This window comes from Drosophila miranda (genome assembly GCF_003369915.1).
Source record: "Drosophila miranda strain MSH22 chromosome Y unlocalized genomic scaffold, D.miranda_PacBio2.1 Contig_Y1_pilon, whole genome shotgun sequence".
NCBI classification, from domain to species: Eukaryota; Metazoa; Arthropoda; class Insecta; order Diptera; family Drosophilidae; genus Drosophila; species Drosophila miranda.
Window position 1 is genome coordinate 22,394,351 of NW_022881603.1, and position 17,781 is coordinate 22,412,131.

General features: G+C 46.7%; 1 protein-coding gene and 1 pseudogene across 1 annotated transcript; both read left to right on the top strand.

The window, feature by feature from the left end:
* Positions 1-7,472: 7,472 nt before the first annotated feature.
* On the top strand, positions 7,473-11,521 carry LOC117191503 (annotated as a pseudogene).
* Positions 11,522-12,599: 1,078 nt separating this feature from the next.
* LOC117191504 (protein regulator of cytokinesis 1-like) lies at positions 12,600-15,824 on the top strand. Its single transcript, XM_033396350.1, is given in 5 exon segments — positions 12,600-12,880; positions 12,931-13,297; positions 13,433-13,867; positions 14,331-14,973; positions 15,082-15,824. Coding segments are annotated over 5 exon segments (2,469 nt in total).
* Positions 15,825-17,781: the final 1,957 nt, after the last annotated feature.

Below are 17,781 nucleotides of genomic sequence, written 5' to 3' on the forward strand. Positions count from 1 at the left end.
TGTGGGGAAGAGGGTATGCATCTTTTCGGGTATATTTGTTGATCTCTCGAGAATCAAGGCATAACCTATTCTTGTTCCCTTTCTTTACTAGGACGCAATTGCTACTCCATGGACTATTTGAAGGTTCTATAACGCCCAGCTTAATCATCTTCGCTACTTTTTCGTACATCACTTGCTCTTTCGCGGGGGAAATGGGCCAATGTCGTTGTTTGACGGGTACTTCGGCATTGATTACCATAGAATGTTGTATTAGGTGTGTACGACCTAGTCCGTCGCATTCATATGACGGGAAGGTTCTTATTACCGCCTCTAATTGGTTCCTTTGTTCTTCATTTAGGGAATGCATTTTAGGCGTTTCCTTCATAATCGTGTCGTCTCTATTCTCCAAACAGCTCACAGTTCCTTCTCGGGTCAATAATTGGGATAGAAGACCGAAATCTTTCCAAAAGTCAACTCCTAAATAAACATCTTGCTTTAAATCTGGTATGATAAAGAACTATACTTCCTTAACTATTTTACGGAATTCAATCGGGACCACCCATTTGGACACTACGGTATAAGCTTCGTTGCTGGCAGTGCGTATGGTTCCCAAACACTTCTGAGACTGTGGGTGATGTGCTAAAAAGGTTGCTGCTCTCCCACCCAAACAACTAATGGTTGCTCCTGAATCCAGCAAAGCCTTATAAGTTTGCCCTTCGATCATTACCTCCGTGTACAATCGGTTATCTGAACTCAGAATAACTGCTGAGACTAAACGTTTTCGAACAGATTGGACCTTTTTCCAGAACGCTCGTCTCCGGACCGTCGATCGTTTGGGCCTAACTATCAATTTAAACCACGTATTCACATTTTCTGAATCTAACTCTTTGCTCTCCATCGTTTGAGTCGCTACATCTATACCTGTACAAATTTGGTGTAGTATCATATCCGGTTTTACGTCAACTACCCCTTCGGAAAGCCCTCTTAAGGTAGTTAGTTTACTTTCGTTTAGTTGCTGTTCTTGGTCGGATGTACTGACTGGGCTCCGGTCGGTACATCCCGTTTCAAGTTTTTCGCTGGGTTACATTTGACGCATCGAGGTTTATAAATATCCTTAGCACCACACCCATAGCAGAAAATTCGCCTTTCTCCTAAACAATCATCAAAACGATGCCCTTCCTGGTCGTAGTTCCAGCATACTAGTTTCTTACGATAAATCTGCGAAACGTCTTCTTCCTCCATATCTTCATTGTCCGTAAGTATTTCTGCTACATTCGATTTGCTGAATTTACCTCGTGGAAAAGGGTTATGGTTGTCTTTACAGAAGTTTTCATGCTTGCGAACTTCTTCTCTCAGGCCAGTTCGATCGCTGATTTTGAGATGCAAGAGTTCATATCTGAGGGCCGTTTTTGCGTTACGTTTTAAAATGTCTACTAACTTATTTTCGCTAACCTCGTGTGAGAGCCTGGACACTAATTCTTCGACGGCCGTCTGGTAATCGTCAAACGATTCAACCTCTCTCTGACGGCGTTTTCTAATCAACTCCCACAAGTCGAAATCATCTTTAGCATCATCGAATCGTTGTCTGAACGAGGCAGAAAAAGTTTGCCAAGAAAACTGTGGGTTCTTTCTATGGAAGTTCCAAAACCAATCGCTGGCTTTAGACGAGAAAAGCAGATGCACACAGAGTAATTCGTAATCGTTATTTAAAGTGGAGGATGTAAGTGAACGAACCCTGTACAGGAATTCGTCGACGTGCATAGCGTCTTTGGATCCGTCAAATTTTAGTCGCCAACTGGCTAAGATATTAGCGGCCTTCCCAGGAGCTATTGCCCTGTTAGAGACATTTGGATGTGGTAATCCCCTTTCCCTTCCATTTTCTGAAGACAACGAGTTTCCTGTTATATTAGGCTCGTGATTTTGCCTTGTCGCTTGCACAGGCGTGCTATCTGAAGCTATAGTCATCCTAACTAATTGTCCGCGTAGATTTTCTTCGATCAAATTCTTAACGAATGAACTTAGCTCCACCATCATATCTTTCTGCTCACCTTTTATCAGGGCTTGTATAACCTCAAGGGTTCTTTCCGACATATCTCCTTCGCCCGACCTATGGCTGATACTGCCCAAAGAATTATCCCGAAATTGTTGAGACTGCAACCTAGTATGCATCCCTCTGCGCGATGTAGTTCCCCGTCCCTGTTTAGGCCTAGCCCCTCTTGACTTTTGAAGTCCTCTCTCTGAAGCGTTTGACTCCGGGTTGGATCCCCCTTCTAACGGCACTATACCCGAACCCATGTCGGGTGGTAATTCGGCTGCTAGAGTATTCTCATCAAACGAAAGTTCCTCCGGATTCAACTCCGCCCTACATACGGGGCAATTTCTGTAATTTTTCACGAATTCTTTCATGCAAGTATCATGATACCTGTGCCCACAAGATGCAGTACATATTAGTTGACTTCTTCTTATGGCTTCTTGACATATACCACAGATCTGGGCGTCCACGTCACCCGACGCCTTGCCCCCTGGGGTACGTTGTACTGGTGACATGTTAAGGGAACCCAGTAATACGAGTTCTGATCACTAAATGTGGAAATCCCTAATTATAGGACCAAAGCTTCAATAAATTCTACAAAATTTTCCTAAATACCCAATATTTGTCCTTTTCGAGCTTGACTCCGTCCGATATACGCTTTCTCTTGTCGCCGGAATATAACCTCAATGAAATCTAATTTGGTCTATGGTATGTTTATGTGGTCAGTAACCTTGGCAATGGCTAATTTCCAAATCTATATCTAGAAAATTAGACTTCCGAAAGCCATCGATACTCTTCCCTCATAAACTCTTTTGGGGTTATCCTATTATAATTTGGCCGACCTATCCGCCTTTGTGAATAGCTGTCGTATATTCGCAAATTAATTCTGGTAACAAAAAAAAATATCAGTTTCCATCCCTTGCTACCTGCCGGATTCTATTTGGTTAGGTATTCCGAAACTCAGAATCTTAAACCCAAAATTCCATCAATATCCTCCGTTACAGTAGTTGGACGGAAAGTATTAATTTTAATGTGGAATTTAAAATTGCAGCGAGCAAAGTTTTTGGGGGTTTTAACCAGTAGTAACTCGTACTCTGGCCCCACGTTGGGCGCCAATCTATGTAATGTGCCAGAAATTCATATTCGTAGAGGTGTGAGATTGTATGTACGGATGGAGGTTGTACATACTTTTTTTGACGGTCAGAAACTAGTAGTATAGCAGGATTTCGGAACGTGTACCTTTAGCTATGCTCTATGTCGTGGGATCTTTCCTACTCTCCTCTCTGCTATACGAACACATTCGCAAAGATGTTTTAGGTACACTTGATTTAATGTTCAAAAGGAACTCTACAAAAGAAATCAAAAAGAAAAGAATGTGAATTTTAACTAACTGGTTAATCGACTACCGACAAATAGTCAGGCTATATTCCGTCGCTCTTGGGGAACTCAGATGACTTTGACCCCTTCTCTACCCTCCCTACCTTTGTATGCCGTTTAATCGACAGCATAACCCTAATCGAGCGCATCTCTATTTGATCATCGGACTTCCTCATGCTCTACTCAGGACAAACACGAAAGGTTTAATGTTCCACTATTATCTACTAATTATTATTTAATAATTCAAAATTTAAGGGTTTGGACTTCATGGTTTTCCAGATAAGTATAAACTTAGCATAAAGTAATTAAATAAAGAAGGAGGAAATAGTATCCAGTTATACCTAGTTATATGTGTATATGTATATAGGACTTATGTGTAGAGAATATGGCGTAAAAGAAATTAAATTGGAAAGAAGAGAAAAATATGATAATTATATAACTAGAAGGCAAACGTGAAAGAAAAATTAGTAGCCGATCCGCTTTAAATTATGGCACGGAGATGGTTGTTTCCATATACCGGAATAGAAGTTTTATAAGACAGATATACATTTCGAAAATACTCGAGAATTCCGTTTAAGGAAGTTCGTAACTCACTCATACTTTATACGAATTATCCGGCGTGTCCGTTGAGCTCAAGGGGCGACGTAGAAACATATTCTGAGGAAGGGAGAAAAATTATGAATATACAGGTCTTCACTTCTAATTCGGATGAAACACCGATTTTCTTTACATTTCCATACCCGTACGACGACGATTTGCCACTCAACGGCTGATCTTAAAAAAAATGTGGTTTTCATTTGCGCTAATTTCTAATTATGGGTAATTATATACATTATTTGTTTTTTTTTTCTTTTTAAATCTATACAATACAAAAATAGTTAGTGCGTAGCCTAATCTTTAATAAATGGAAAATCTCATGACGAGACTCAAAACTAATACTTTGGTACATTTTCACACGACGACTATTAAACGGCAGTGTGGATCGCCGCAGAATGATGTTTTATTTTCACAGTTTGAGAACCACTCCACACACTGCGAAGAACTACATGCGAAAGCCTTAGCCGCGCGCTTAATTCATAAGCGAGAAGGGTGACGAGCGCGGAATATTAGTTTCTCCGAATTCGCAAGAAAACCATTCTTCTCGTCTTACTCCAAAATGTACTTCAGCTCAAGTATGCCTCCACATAACTTCGGGTTTCACTCTAGTATATCTTCGGACGGCTCGTTGGTTTATGTAGATGCTGGTTCCTGGGAAATCCGAGGTCTTTCCCAGATCTACTAAGAAATCGATGGACTTTGACGACCTCGTTCTTGGAGGGGGGGTCAATTGGTTTTTCTTTCCCAGTGTCGAACGTAGTAAGATTTCCAGCCCTATGATACGAGACTGTTAAAGCTGTGTCACTATTGTAAGGTCCAAATACCTTTTATTTTTTCTTAATCCAAAAGGAATAATGTAGTCCACCAGAACTTCAATTTACTTGGCACGTGTTTGATTGCACAACGTTTTCAAATTCACTTGGATCTATATATTTGTATAAAAAGACACATCCGAATTCGCACAGCTTCACTATAGCAATGATCTAGCCAGAAGTTCTATTACTTGCATTAGCCCTTACGATCGGAACTTTACCTTCCACAACCAACGGGGTAATCGTACGATTTTAGACAAAGCTTACACCTTTCTTCCCTAGATAACGGAGTAATCGTACGATGCTAAGCAAAGCTTACACATAGCTTCCACGACTAACGGAGTAATCGTATGATTTCTAGTAAAGCTTTAAAACATAACTCCCACAGATCCACGCTGCTTCTCTAAATTAGACCTTAAGCTCTTCAATAGAAGCTTTAACTACTGCTCTCTTGTAATTGATCTCTTATCTTGTTTTTGTAAAGAGCAGAGTTAATGTTAAACGCGAGGGTCGTACTTCCCAAGCTGTTCTCTGGAGTTTGAGAGTCACAACTGGCCACTACAAATATGACCAAGAGCACTGGGAATCTGCACAAGCGACTGAATCCATCAGCAGCCGCCAGCTCTTCGGGGTATCGGACTCCCAACGCCAAGCGCAGCCTCATGAGCTCTCTGAATTCGATACGCCCGTCGCCGTCTACCGCACAGCGGCTGGCCAACAGCCAGCTGAAGGCGTCCAAGTCGCCACTAAAGCGGGTCCGCGTCCTGGACAACACATTGCGTCGCAGCGGGGGATTGGGCAGACGCAGCATTGGCACACGCTCGAATCGCTCCCCAGTGCTGCCCGTCGGCGGGGCTCAGCATCAGCGCAATCGCGTGGCTGTGCCGCGAATTCGCCATGTGCTCGTAAACCACAATTCGGTGGCGTCGGCCGCCAACACACCGTTAAAGCAGGCGGTCAATCAGGAGGAGAGGCCTCGATTTGGCAATCAATTGAAGCTCCCATCGCCACGTGAAAGTCGCATGTGGCCGAATCCACGATGAGATTATTGGAATTTTTATTTGCGTTTTATGTTTGATTTGATTTTTTGTACCTTTATCTGTTTATCTCTGTTTCATTTATTTTCGATGTTGGCCCAATAAAAATTAAATTACCTTCAAGAAGGACAACCGAACCAAAAAAAACGAGGGGGAACGTTGTGAGTTGCTGCGCTGTGAGATCGACACCGCAACTCTACAGTTATACCCGATACTAAGTCAGTATGGCTCTCCTCCGGCAGAAGCCGCTAATATTAAACGACACGACAAAGAGTGCGTGCGAGAGAGACAGAAAATCAGTCTGAGCGTAACGTCGGGCGCTGCGTAGCCAGTGCAAATGGATTTGTTCCTTTTGGCTATAAAAATTATCTGATCTGGTCCAGATTCAGCAATCTGATAGATATGGTCGTTATCTATGATTCTGCGTTTTTAGTTTTCTCGAATGTGCAATATTGAGGATGCAACAGATTTTCGTCCTTTGTGGGGGCGGAAGGGGGTGGGGCGAAATTCCGAGATATACGTTTTATAGTGAGATCTAACAGAAGTGCGGATACCAAATTTGGTTACTCTAGCCTTAATAGTCTCTGAGATTTGTGGATGCCCAGATTTTCGTCCTTTGCGGGGGCGGAAGGGGGTGTGGCGAAATTTTGACACAAAACGGTCAAGGTCCGATATCACAGGAGTGTGGATACCAAATTTGGTTGCTCTGGCTCTTATAGGTTCTAAAATCTTTGAACTCATATATTGAAATTGGCAAAACCGACCATGAAACCTGTGTGTTAGAGAGAGACAGAGCGAGTAAGAATGAACTTGTTTTCTTGATTCTGGCTATAATAATTATACGATCTGGTTGAGATCTTACATTCTAAAACATATAGTCATCCTCTACGATTCTGCGTTTTTGGTTTTATCGTATCTTTAAAAATGTGGATGCCAAAGATTTTCGTCCTTTGTGGGGTTTTGAAATATTTTTGTAGCAGTGACATATCACAGAAGTCTGGATACAAAATATCGTTGCTCTAGCTCTTATAGTCTTTGAGCACTAGGCGCTGAAGGGGACGGACAGACGGACGGACGGACAGACGGACAGACGGACGGACGGACAGACGGACAGACGGACAGACAGACATGGCTCAATCGACTCGGCTATTGATGCTGATCAAGAATATATATACTTTATGGGGTCGGAAACGATTCCTTCTGGACGTTACACACATCCACTTTTACCACAAATCTAATATACCCCAATACTTATTTTGAGTATCGGGTATAATAACAAGATATAAAAAAGCGCTTAAGATTAGCTTGTTTATATTATTATCAGGCCCAAAACTTTCGGCAGTCTACCGATCATTCCATGCCCAATAAATTAAATTTGGCCAAAAAATCTGATGCCATAATTATGGCGATTTATTTGTTTCATTTCATTGAGAGTCAGAGCAATCATAATACTATATTCCTAAATATTCCGTAGAAGGTATAACATAGTCGATCAAATAGCAGTCTATATTAAAAAAATATGGCAAATGTTTACATTTCTTTCTGTTTGCCATTCTCACGCTCCCGCGAACGTGTTTTGGCACTCTCTCTCTCTCTTGTTCTGTTTGTGCTCTGTTATCGGTCAGCTCTTTTTGCAACAAAGCTCTCGCAGGCCTTTCAAATAGCTAGCTAATGGAATGATTTAGCAGTATAGCTCTGGCAGTGAATGAATTAAGTTCCTAACAAGCAAAATGTTGAAAGTGCGCAGCGGTCTATCTATAATTCAGGCGCAAAAAGCAGCCCTCTCTGTCAGCAGTCCGCTGGTAAATATATAGTATACATATAGATCCGATATGACAGTGATATACGTTTTTAAATCTCTTGTAGCGTTGGCAGACCACAGCAGCTGTAGCAGAGCCCAGAAATGATGCTAGTACAACTTTTCTGTCTACTGTTTGGAATTTTATGCCTGGAGGAAAATATAGCAAACTGGACATTGTGAAATTGTTCAAAGCCTTGCAAGACGACTATGGAAACATATTATATTTACCAGGTATGATGGGAGGTACATCATACCTGATGACTCACAATCCCAAGGACTTCGAGGTCGTGTTCCGGAACGAAGGAGTGTGGCCGCATCGGCCTGGCAGCGATACTCTTCGCTATCATCGGAAGACTCATAGAAAGGATTTCTTCCAGGGAGTGGAGGGAGCTTTACCCACACAAGGAAAAACCTGGAGCGACTTTCGATCGGCTGTAAATCCTGTCCTAATGCAGCCGAAGAACGTGCGGCTTTACTATAAGAAGATGTCCCAAGTGAACCAGGAGTTTGTGCAACGGTGCGTATGACTGATAATAAATCCCTGTTTACGCTCAAGTATGTTCTCCCCCCTTCACAGTATTAAAGCACTCCGTGATATCGATACCCAGGAAGCTCCAGATGATTTCTTAAACGTTATAAATCGGTGGACCCTCGAGTCAGTCTCTGTGGTGGCTCTGGACAAGCAGTTGGGACTGCTCAAAGAGTCGGGCGATAACGACCAGGCTGTGTTACTTTTCAAGTACCTGGACGATTTTTTTGAATTAACAGCCGATCTGGAGATGAAGCCCTCCATCTGGCGTTACGTTAAAACACCCAAGCTAATGAAGCTAATGAAGTCCCTAGATGGCGTTCAAGAAATAACTTCAGCGTATGTAGACGAAGCTATAGAGCGTCTAGAGAAAGAGGCCAAGGAGGGTGTTGTCCGCCCTGAGAGCGAGCAGAGTGTACTGGAAAAGCTGCTCAAGATCGACAAAAAGGTGGCAACGGTTATGGCCATGGACATGCTAATGGCCTGAGTGGATACCGTACGTAGTCTGTTGTTCTCATACTTACCCTTATCTCATACATCCTTTTTTTCCAGACCTCAAGTACCTTTACAGCGGCCTTGCTGTGCCTTGCCAAGAATCCGGAGAAGCAGGCCGTAGTCCGAGAAGAGGTGATGAAGGTTCTACCCGAGAAGGACTCCGAATTCACTGAGGCATCGATGAAGAACGTTCCCTATCTACGTGCCTGCATCAAAGAGTCACAACGGATCTATCCTTTGGTCATCGGCAATGGCCGATTTCTCAATCGGGACAGCGTTTTGAGCGGATACCAAGTGCCAGCTGGTACCTGTGTGTCGATGGTTCCCCTGAGCTTGCTATCAAGCGAGGAGCACTTCCCCAAGGCTGCTGAGTTCCTGCCAGAACGTTGGATTCGTAACGCCACAGACTCCAACGGGCAATGCCCGGCAAATGACTTGAAGCTGAAGAATCCGTTTGTGTTCTTGCCCTTCGGATTTGGACCCCGGATGTGCGTTGGAAAGCGCATCGTGGACATGGAGCTCGAGCTGGGCATCGCTCGACTCATTCGGAACTTTAGCATCGAGTTCAATCATCCCACGGAGAACGCTTTCCGCTCCTCCCTGATCAATTTGCCCAACAGTAAACACATTTCTCATCCTAAATTATCTTTACAACTGGAAAACCTTGAAGGAACTTATTTGCAATATAAAGTAGGTGTTTTTTTGGCCGCACGTCAATCAGAATCAACTTGTTTTGTGCTTTGAGGCATGAGGCAAATCAAGCACACAAAATTTTCATTGTGCAATTTGTGCCAACACGAGAGGCGTCACTTATCTGTGCGGAGGCATTTTCCTTGAGCAACACATTGTGCAATCGAAATCCTGCACACATCACATAAATTCCTTCCATTCGCGAATGCAAGACCCATTCCTATTGGCTATGGTTGACCCAACCTCCATCAAGGGAGAGATCCTTGAGATGACTGGCGAGCATGTGGAGCAGCTCCATTCAATGTGGTCCCTCATGTTCGAGCCGAAGACATGCGAGGACTTTCTGCACAAACTCAAGGCGCACGCGGATAATTTCTATACGGATCTGCTGACCGAGTCGCGGGAGAAGCAGGCGGCCATCCTGGATGACATAGACGCACTCCGAGCCGAGGCCAGCGACCTCACCCGACCCCTCCATGAGACGGTGGACATTGGTCAGAGGCCCGACGATGTGCCAATGATCATATTGCAGCTGTAGCTGGACAAAAGCATTGAGCATCTGCGCGAGGAGCTCTCGAAACGTCGGGCGGAGATCGGGGAGCTGCTGCTCCAGCAGGAGCAGCTCTGCGAAGAGCTGGGCGCACTGGCACTGGCTTTCGCGACCATCTCGACAACCTGCGCTCTCAGCGCGCAGTGCGCCAGACGGAGCTGGACCAGCTGCGCAAGGCCATCAAGCATGACATGAAGATGCTCGAGCTGATGCCCCAGACCGATGCAGAGGATCGCCTACTGAACGATCTGAGCCACAATCTAACACGAGAGACACTAGAGCGGCTGCGGCAGATGCGCAACAGTTATGCCGAGCAGATCCAGGAGCTGCGCTCCAAAATCCATGACATGCGCGAGAAGATCTACGTGCTGTGGGATCGCCTCCAGGAGACGGACGAGAGCGCCATGCGACGAGTGCGCGAGTGCACCGAGAATACGCAGCGCACCTATGACATCCTCCATTCGGAGCTGCAGCGCTGCCAGGCACTGCGCAGCCAGAACCTCAAGACGTTCATCGAGCAGCTGCGCGTCGAGATAAGCAAGTGGTGGGATCTAACGCTCAAGAGCCAGCAGGAGCGCAAGCGTTTCTCCAACTACTACAATAAGTATTACAACGAAGACCTGTTGGAGCTGCACGAGCTGGAGCTGGATGATCTGAAGAGCTTCTACACGTGCAACAAGGAGATTTTCGATCTGTACGAGAGCCGTTCAGAACTTTGGTCCCGCATGCAGGCTCTAGAGGCAAAGGCCAACGAGCCGAATCGTTTCAACAATCGTGGCGGCCAGTTCCTTAAAGAGGAAAAGGAACGCAAGGCCATCACCTCGAAGCTGCCCAAGATTGAGCAGCAGATCACTGAACTGGTGCACGCCTATGCGGTGCAATCGCATGGCCCGTTTCTGGTTTATGGCGAGAACATACTGGAGCTGATGGCTGGCGAATGGGAGAACTATCGGCAGGCCAAGCAGAGCTCGGCCCGCAAGAAGGCCCCGCCCACCACGAGGACGGGCAGCAGCAGCAAATTGATGATGCCACCGCCGACTGCCGGTTCAACGGCCCCTCGCACGCCCCGAACTTTGAAGAACATGTCCTCAATGTCGACCTCGACAATGTCGTTGCGCAAGACCCCAACAATCCAGCTGATCACTCCCAATATGACCAAGAGCACTGGGAATCTGCACAAGCGACTGAATCCATGAGCAGCCGCCAGCTCTTCGGGGTATCGGACTCCCAACGCCAAGCGCAGCCTCATGAGCTCTCTGAATTCGATACGCCCGTCGCCGTCTACCGCACAGCGGCTGGCCAACAGCCAGCTGAAGGCGTCCAAGTCGCCACTAAAGCGGGTCCGCGTCCTGGACAACACATTGCGTTGCAGCGGGGGATTGGGCAGACGCAGCATTGGCACACGCTCGAACAAGAAGCCACGCACAAAATCAGCGGTGCCGGATACAAGATCGCCCAGCGATTCCGAGTATATGACCGATGAGACCACTGAAAATGACCGCGAAGCCGGGATCTCCTATGAAGAATTGGTGCCCCGAGTCGCTCCTCAGTGCTGCCCGTCGGCGGGGCTCAGCATCAGCGCAATCGCGTGGCTATGCCACGAATTCGCCATGTCCTCGTAAACCACAATTCGGTGGCGTCGGCCGCCAACACACCGTCAAAGCAGGCGGTCAATCAGGAGGAGAGGCCTCGATTTGGCAATCAATTGAAGCTCCCATCGCCACGTGAAAGTCGCATGTGGCCGAATCCACGATGAGAATATTGGAATTTTTATTTGCGTTTTATGTTTGATTTCACTTTTTGTACCTTTATCTGTTTATCTCTGTTTCATTTATTTTCGATGTTGGCCCAATAAAAATTAAATTACCTTCAAGAAGGACAACCGAACCAAAAAAAAAAATAACAAGATATAAAAAAGCGCTAAAGATTAGCTTGTTTAAATTATTATTAGGCCCAAAACTTTCGGCAGTCTACCGACCATTTCATGCCCAATAAATTAAATTTGGCCAAAAAATCTGATGCCATAATTATGGCGATTTATTTGTTTCATTTCATTGAGAGTCAGATCAATCATAATACTATATTCCTAAATATTCCTTAGAAGGTATAACATAGTCGATCAAATAGCAGTCTATATTAAAAAAATATGACAAATGTTTACAATTATTTCTGTTTGGCATTCGCACGCTCCCGCGAACGTGTTTTGGCACTCTCTCTCTCTCTTGTTCTGTTTGTGCTCTGTTATCGGTCAGCTCTTTTTGCAACAAAGCTCTCGCAGGCCTTTCAAATAGCTAGCTAATGGAATGATTTAGCAGTATAGCTCTGGCAGTGAATGAATTAAGTTCCTAAGAAGCAAAATGTTGAAAGTGCGCAGCGGTCTATCTATAATTCAGGCGCAAAAAGCAGCCCTCTCTGTCAGCAGTCCGCTGGTAAATATATAGTATACATATAGATCCGATATCACAGTGATATACGTTTTTAAATCTCTTGTAGCGTTGGCAGACCACAGCAGCTGTAGCAGAGCCCAGAAATGATGCAGAGTGGCTACAAGCTCGTCCCTTTGATCAGATTCCTAGTACAACTTTTCTGTCTACTGTTCGGAATTTTATGCCTGGAGGAAAATATAGCAAACTGGACATTGTGAAATTGTTCAAAGCTTTGCAAGACGACTATGGAAACATATTATATTTACCAGGTATGATGGGAGGTACGTCATACCTGATGACTCACAATCCCAAGGACTTTGAGGTCGTGTTCCGGAACGAAGGAGTGTGGCCGCATCGGCCTGGCAGCGATACTCTTCGCTATCATCGGAAGACTCATAGAAAGGATTTCTTCCAGGGAGTGGAGGGAGCTTTACCCACACAAGGAAAAGCCTGGAGCGACTTTCGATCGGCTGTAAATCCTGTCCTAATGCAGCCGAAGAACGTGCGGCTTTACTATAAGAAGATGTCCCAAGTGAACCAGGAGTTTGTGCAACGGTGCGTATGACTGATAATAAATCCCTGTTTACGCTCAAGTATGTTCACAGTATTAAAGCACTCCGTGATATCGATACCCAGGAGGCTCCAGATGATTTCTTAAGCGTTATAAATCGGTGGACCCTCGAGTCAGTCTCTGTGGTGGCTCTGGACAAGCAGTTGGGACTGCTCAAAGAGTCGGGCGATAACGACCAGGCTGTGTTACTTTTCAACTACCTGGACGATTTTTTTGAATTAACAGCCGATCTGGAGATGAAGCCCTCCATCTGGAGTTACGTTAAAACACCCAAGCTAATGAAGCTAATGAAGTCCCTAGATGGCGTTCAAGAAATAACTTCAGCGTATGTAGACGAAGCTATAGAGCGTCTAGAGAAAGAGGCCAAGGAGGGTGTTGTCCGCCCTGAGAGCGAGCAGAGTGTACTGGAAAGCTGCTCAAGATCGACAAAAAGGTGGCGACGGTTATGGCCATGGACATGCTAATGGCCGGAGTGGATACCGTGATAGTCTGTTGTTCTCATACTTACCCTTATCTCATACATCCTTTTTTTCCAGACCTCAAGTACCTTTACAGCGGCCTTGCTGTGCCTTGCCAAGAATCCGGAGAAGCAGGCCGTACTCCGAGAAGAGGTGATGAAGGTTCTACCCGAGAAGGACTCCGAATTCACTGAGGCATCGATGAAGAACGTTCCCTATCTACGTGCCTGCATCAAAGAGTCACAACGGATCTATCCTTTGGTCATCGGCAATGGCCGATTTCTCAATCGGGACAGCGTTTTGAGCGGATACCAAGTGCCAGCTGGTACCTGTGTGTCGATGGTTCCCCTGAGCTTGCTATCAAGCGAGGAGCACTTCCCCAAGGCTGCTGAGTTCCTGCCAGAGCGTTGGATTCGTAACGCCACAGACTCCAACGGGCAATGCCCGGCAAATGACTTGAAGCTGAAGAATCCGTTTGTGTTCTTGCCCTTCGGATTTGGACCCCGGATGTGCGTTGGAAAGCGCATCGTGGACATGGAGCTCGAGCTGGGCATCGCTCGACTCATTCGGAACTTTAGCATCGAGTTCAATCATCCCACGGAGAACGCTTTCCGCTCCTCCCTGATCAATTTGCCCAACAGTAAACACATTTCTCATCCTAAATTATCTTTACAACTGGAAAACCTTGAAGGAACTTATTTGCAATATAAAGTAGGTGTTTTTTTGGCCGCACGTCAATCAGAATCAACTTGTTTTGTGCTTTGAGGCATGAGGCAAATCAAGCACACAAAATTTTCATTGTGCAATTTGTGCCAACACGAGAGGCGTCACTTATCTGTGCGGAGGCATTTTCCTTGAGCAACACATTGTGCAATCGAAATCCTGCACACATCACATAAATTCCTTCCATTCGCGAATACAAGACCCATTCCTATTGGCTATGGTTGACCCAACCTCCATCAAGGGAGAGATCCTTGAGATGACTGGCGAGCATGTGGAGCAGCTCCATTTAATGTGGTCCCTCATGTTCGAGCCGAAGACATGCGAGGACTTTCTGCACAAACTCAAGGCGCACGCGGATAATTTCTATACGGATCTGCTGACCGAGTCGCGGGAGAAGCAGGCGGCCATCCTGGATGACATAGCCGCACTCCGAGCCGAGGCCAGCGACCTCACCCGAGTCCTCCATGAGACGGTGGACATTGGTCAGAGGCCCGACGATGTGCCACTGATCACATTGCAGCTGAAGCTGGACAAAAGCATTGAGCATCTGCGCGAGGAGCTCTCGAAACGTCGGGCGGAGATCGGGGAGCTGCTGCTCCAGCAGGAGCAGCTCTGCGAAGAGCTGGGCGCACTGCCGCTCCCTCTACTGGCGGACCCGCTGCCCCTGCCCGATGAGATGGACGGCTTTCGCGACCATCTCGACAACCTGCGCTCTCAGCGCGCAGTGCGCCAGACGGAGCTGGACCAGCTGCGCAAGGCCATCAAGCATGACATGAAGATGCTCGAGCTGATGCCCCAGACGATGCAGAGGATCGCCTACTGAACGATCTGAGCACAATCAAGAAAAAAGCGGAGATGGAAGACGAGCAGATCAGGCGTCATGCCAGAGACCTGCAGCTGACTGCGTAGCGATGCGCGAGCTGCAGCGAATCAAGTATGAGATGCTCGAGGAGGAGAGAGAGGAGCTAGAACGATCTGACCACAATCTAACACAGAGACACTAGAGCGGCTGCGGCAGATGCGCAACAGTTATGCCGAGCAGATCCAGGAGCTGCGCTCCAAAATCCATGACATGCGCGAGAAGATCTACGTGCTGTGGGATCGCCTCCAGGAGACGGACGAGAGCGCCATGCGACGAGTGCGCGAGTGCACCGAGAATACGCAGCGCACCTATGACATCCTCCATTCGGAGCTGCAGCGCTGCCAGGCACTGCGCAGCCAGAACCCCAAGACGTTCATCGAGCAGCTGCGCGTCGAGATAAGCAAGTGGTGGGATCTAACGCTCAAGAGCCAGCAGGAGCGCAAGCGTTTCTCCAACTACTACAATAAGTATTACAACGAAGACCTGTTGGAGCTGCACGAGCTGGAGCTGGATGATCTGAAGAGCTTCTACACGTGCAACAAGGAGATTTTCGATCTGTACGAGAGCCGTGCAGAACTTTGGTCCCGCATGCAGGCTCTAGACGCAAAGGCCAACGAGCCGAATCGTTTCAACAATCGTGGCGGCCAGTTCCTTAAAGAGGAAAAGGAACGCAAGGCCATCACCTCGAAGCTGCCCAAGATTGAGCAGCAGATCACTGAACTGGTGCACGCCTATGAGGTGCAATCGCATGGCCCGTTTCTGGTTTATGGCGAGAACATACTGGAGCTGATGGCTGGCGAATGGGAGAACTATCGGCAGGCCAAGCAGAGCTCGGCCCGCAAGAAGGCCCGCCCACCAGGAGGACGGGCAGCAGCAGCAAATTGATGATGCCACCGCCGACTGCCGGTTCAACGGCCCCTCGCACGCCCCGAACTTTGAAGAACATGTCCTCAATGTCGACCTCGACAATGTCGTTGCGCAAGACCCCAACAATCCAGCTGATCACTCCCAATATGACCAAGAGCACTGGGAATCTGCACAAGCGACTGAATCCATCAGCAGCCGCCAGCTCTTCGGGGTATCGGACTCCCAACGCCAAGCGCAGCCTCATGAGCTCTCTGAATTCGATACGCCCGTCGCCGTCTACCGCACAGCGGCTGGCCAACAGCCAGCTGAAGGCGTCCAAGTCGCCACTAAAGCGGGTCCGCGTCCTGGACAACACATTGCGTCGCAGCGGGGGATTGGGCAGACGCAGCATTGGCACACGCTCGAACAAGAAGCCACGCACAAAATCAGCGGTGCCGGATACAAGATCGCCCAGCGATTCCGAGTATATGACCGATGAGACCACTGAAAATGACCGCGAAGCCGGGATCTCCTATGAAGAATTGGTGCCCACGAGTCGCTCCTCAGTGCTGCCCGTCGGCGGGGCTCAGCATCAGCGCAATCGCGTGGCTGTGCCACGAATTCGCCATGTCCTCGTAAACCACAATTCGGTGGCGTCGGCCGCCAACACACCGTCAAAGCAGGCGGTCAATCAGGAGGAGAGGCCTCGATTTGGCAATCAATTGAAGCTCCCATCGCCACGTGAAAGTCGCATGTGGCCGAATCCACGATGAGATTATTGGAATTTTTATTTGCGTTTTATGTTTGATTTCATTTTTTGTACCTTTATCTGTTTATCTCTGTTTCATTTATTTTCGATGTTGGCCCAATAAAAATTAAATTACCTTCAAGAAGGACAACCGAACCAAAAAAAAAAACGAGGGGGAACGTTGTGAGTTGCTGCGAACACCGCAACTCTACAGTTATACCCGATACTAAGTCAGTATGGCTCTCCTCGGCAGACGCCGCTAATATAAACGACACGACAAAGAGTGCGTGCGAGAGAGACAGAAAATCAGTCTGAGCGTGACGTCGGGCGCTGCGTAGCCAGTGCAAATTGATTTGTTCTTTTGGCTATAAAAATGATCTGATCTGATCCAGATTCAGCAATCTGATAGATATGGTCATTATCTATGATTCTGCGTTTTTATTAGTTTTCTCGAATGTGCAATATTGTGGATGCAACAGATTTTCGTCTTTGTGGGGGCGGAAGGGGGTGGGGCAAAATTCTGAGATATACGTTTTATAGTGAGATCTAACAGAAGTGCGGATACCAAATTTGGTTACTCTAGCCTTAATAGTCTCTGAGATTTGTGGATGCCCCAGATTTTCGTCCTTTGCGGGGGCGGAAGGGGGTGTGGCGAAATTTGGACACGAAACGGTCAAGGTCCGATATCACAGGAGTGTGGATACCAAATTTGGTTGCTCTGGCTTTTATAGGTTCTGAGATCCTTGAACTCATATTTTGCAATTGCAAAGCCGACCCTGAAACCTGTGTGTTAGAGAGAGACAGAGCGAGAAAGAATGAAATTGTTTTCTTGATTCTGGCTATAATAATTATACGATCTGGTTGAGATTTTACACTCTAGAACATATAGTCATCCCTACGATTCTGCGTTTTTGGTTTTATCGTATCTTTAAAAATGTGGATGCCACAGATTTTCGTCCTTTGTGGGGGCGGAAGTGGGCGGGGCGAAGTTTTGAAATATTTTTGTAGCAGTGACATATCACAGAAGTCTGGATCAAAACATCGTTGCTCTAGCTCTTATAGTCTTTGAGCACTAGGCGCTGAAGGGACGGACGGACGGACGGACGGACGGACGGACGGACAGACGGACAGACAGACAGGGCTCAATCGACTCGGCTATTGATGCTGATCAAGAATATATATACTTTATGGGGTCGGAAACGATTCCTTCTGGACGTTACACACATCCACTTTTACCACAAATCTAAT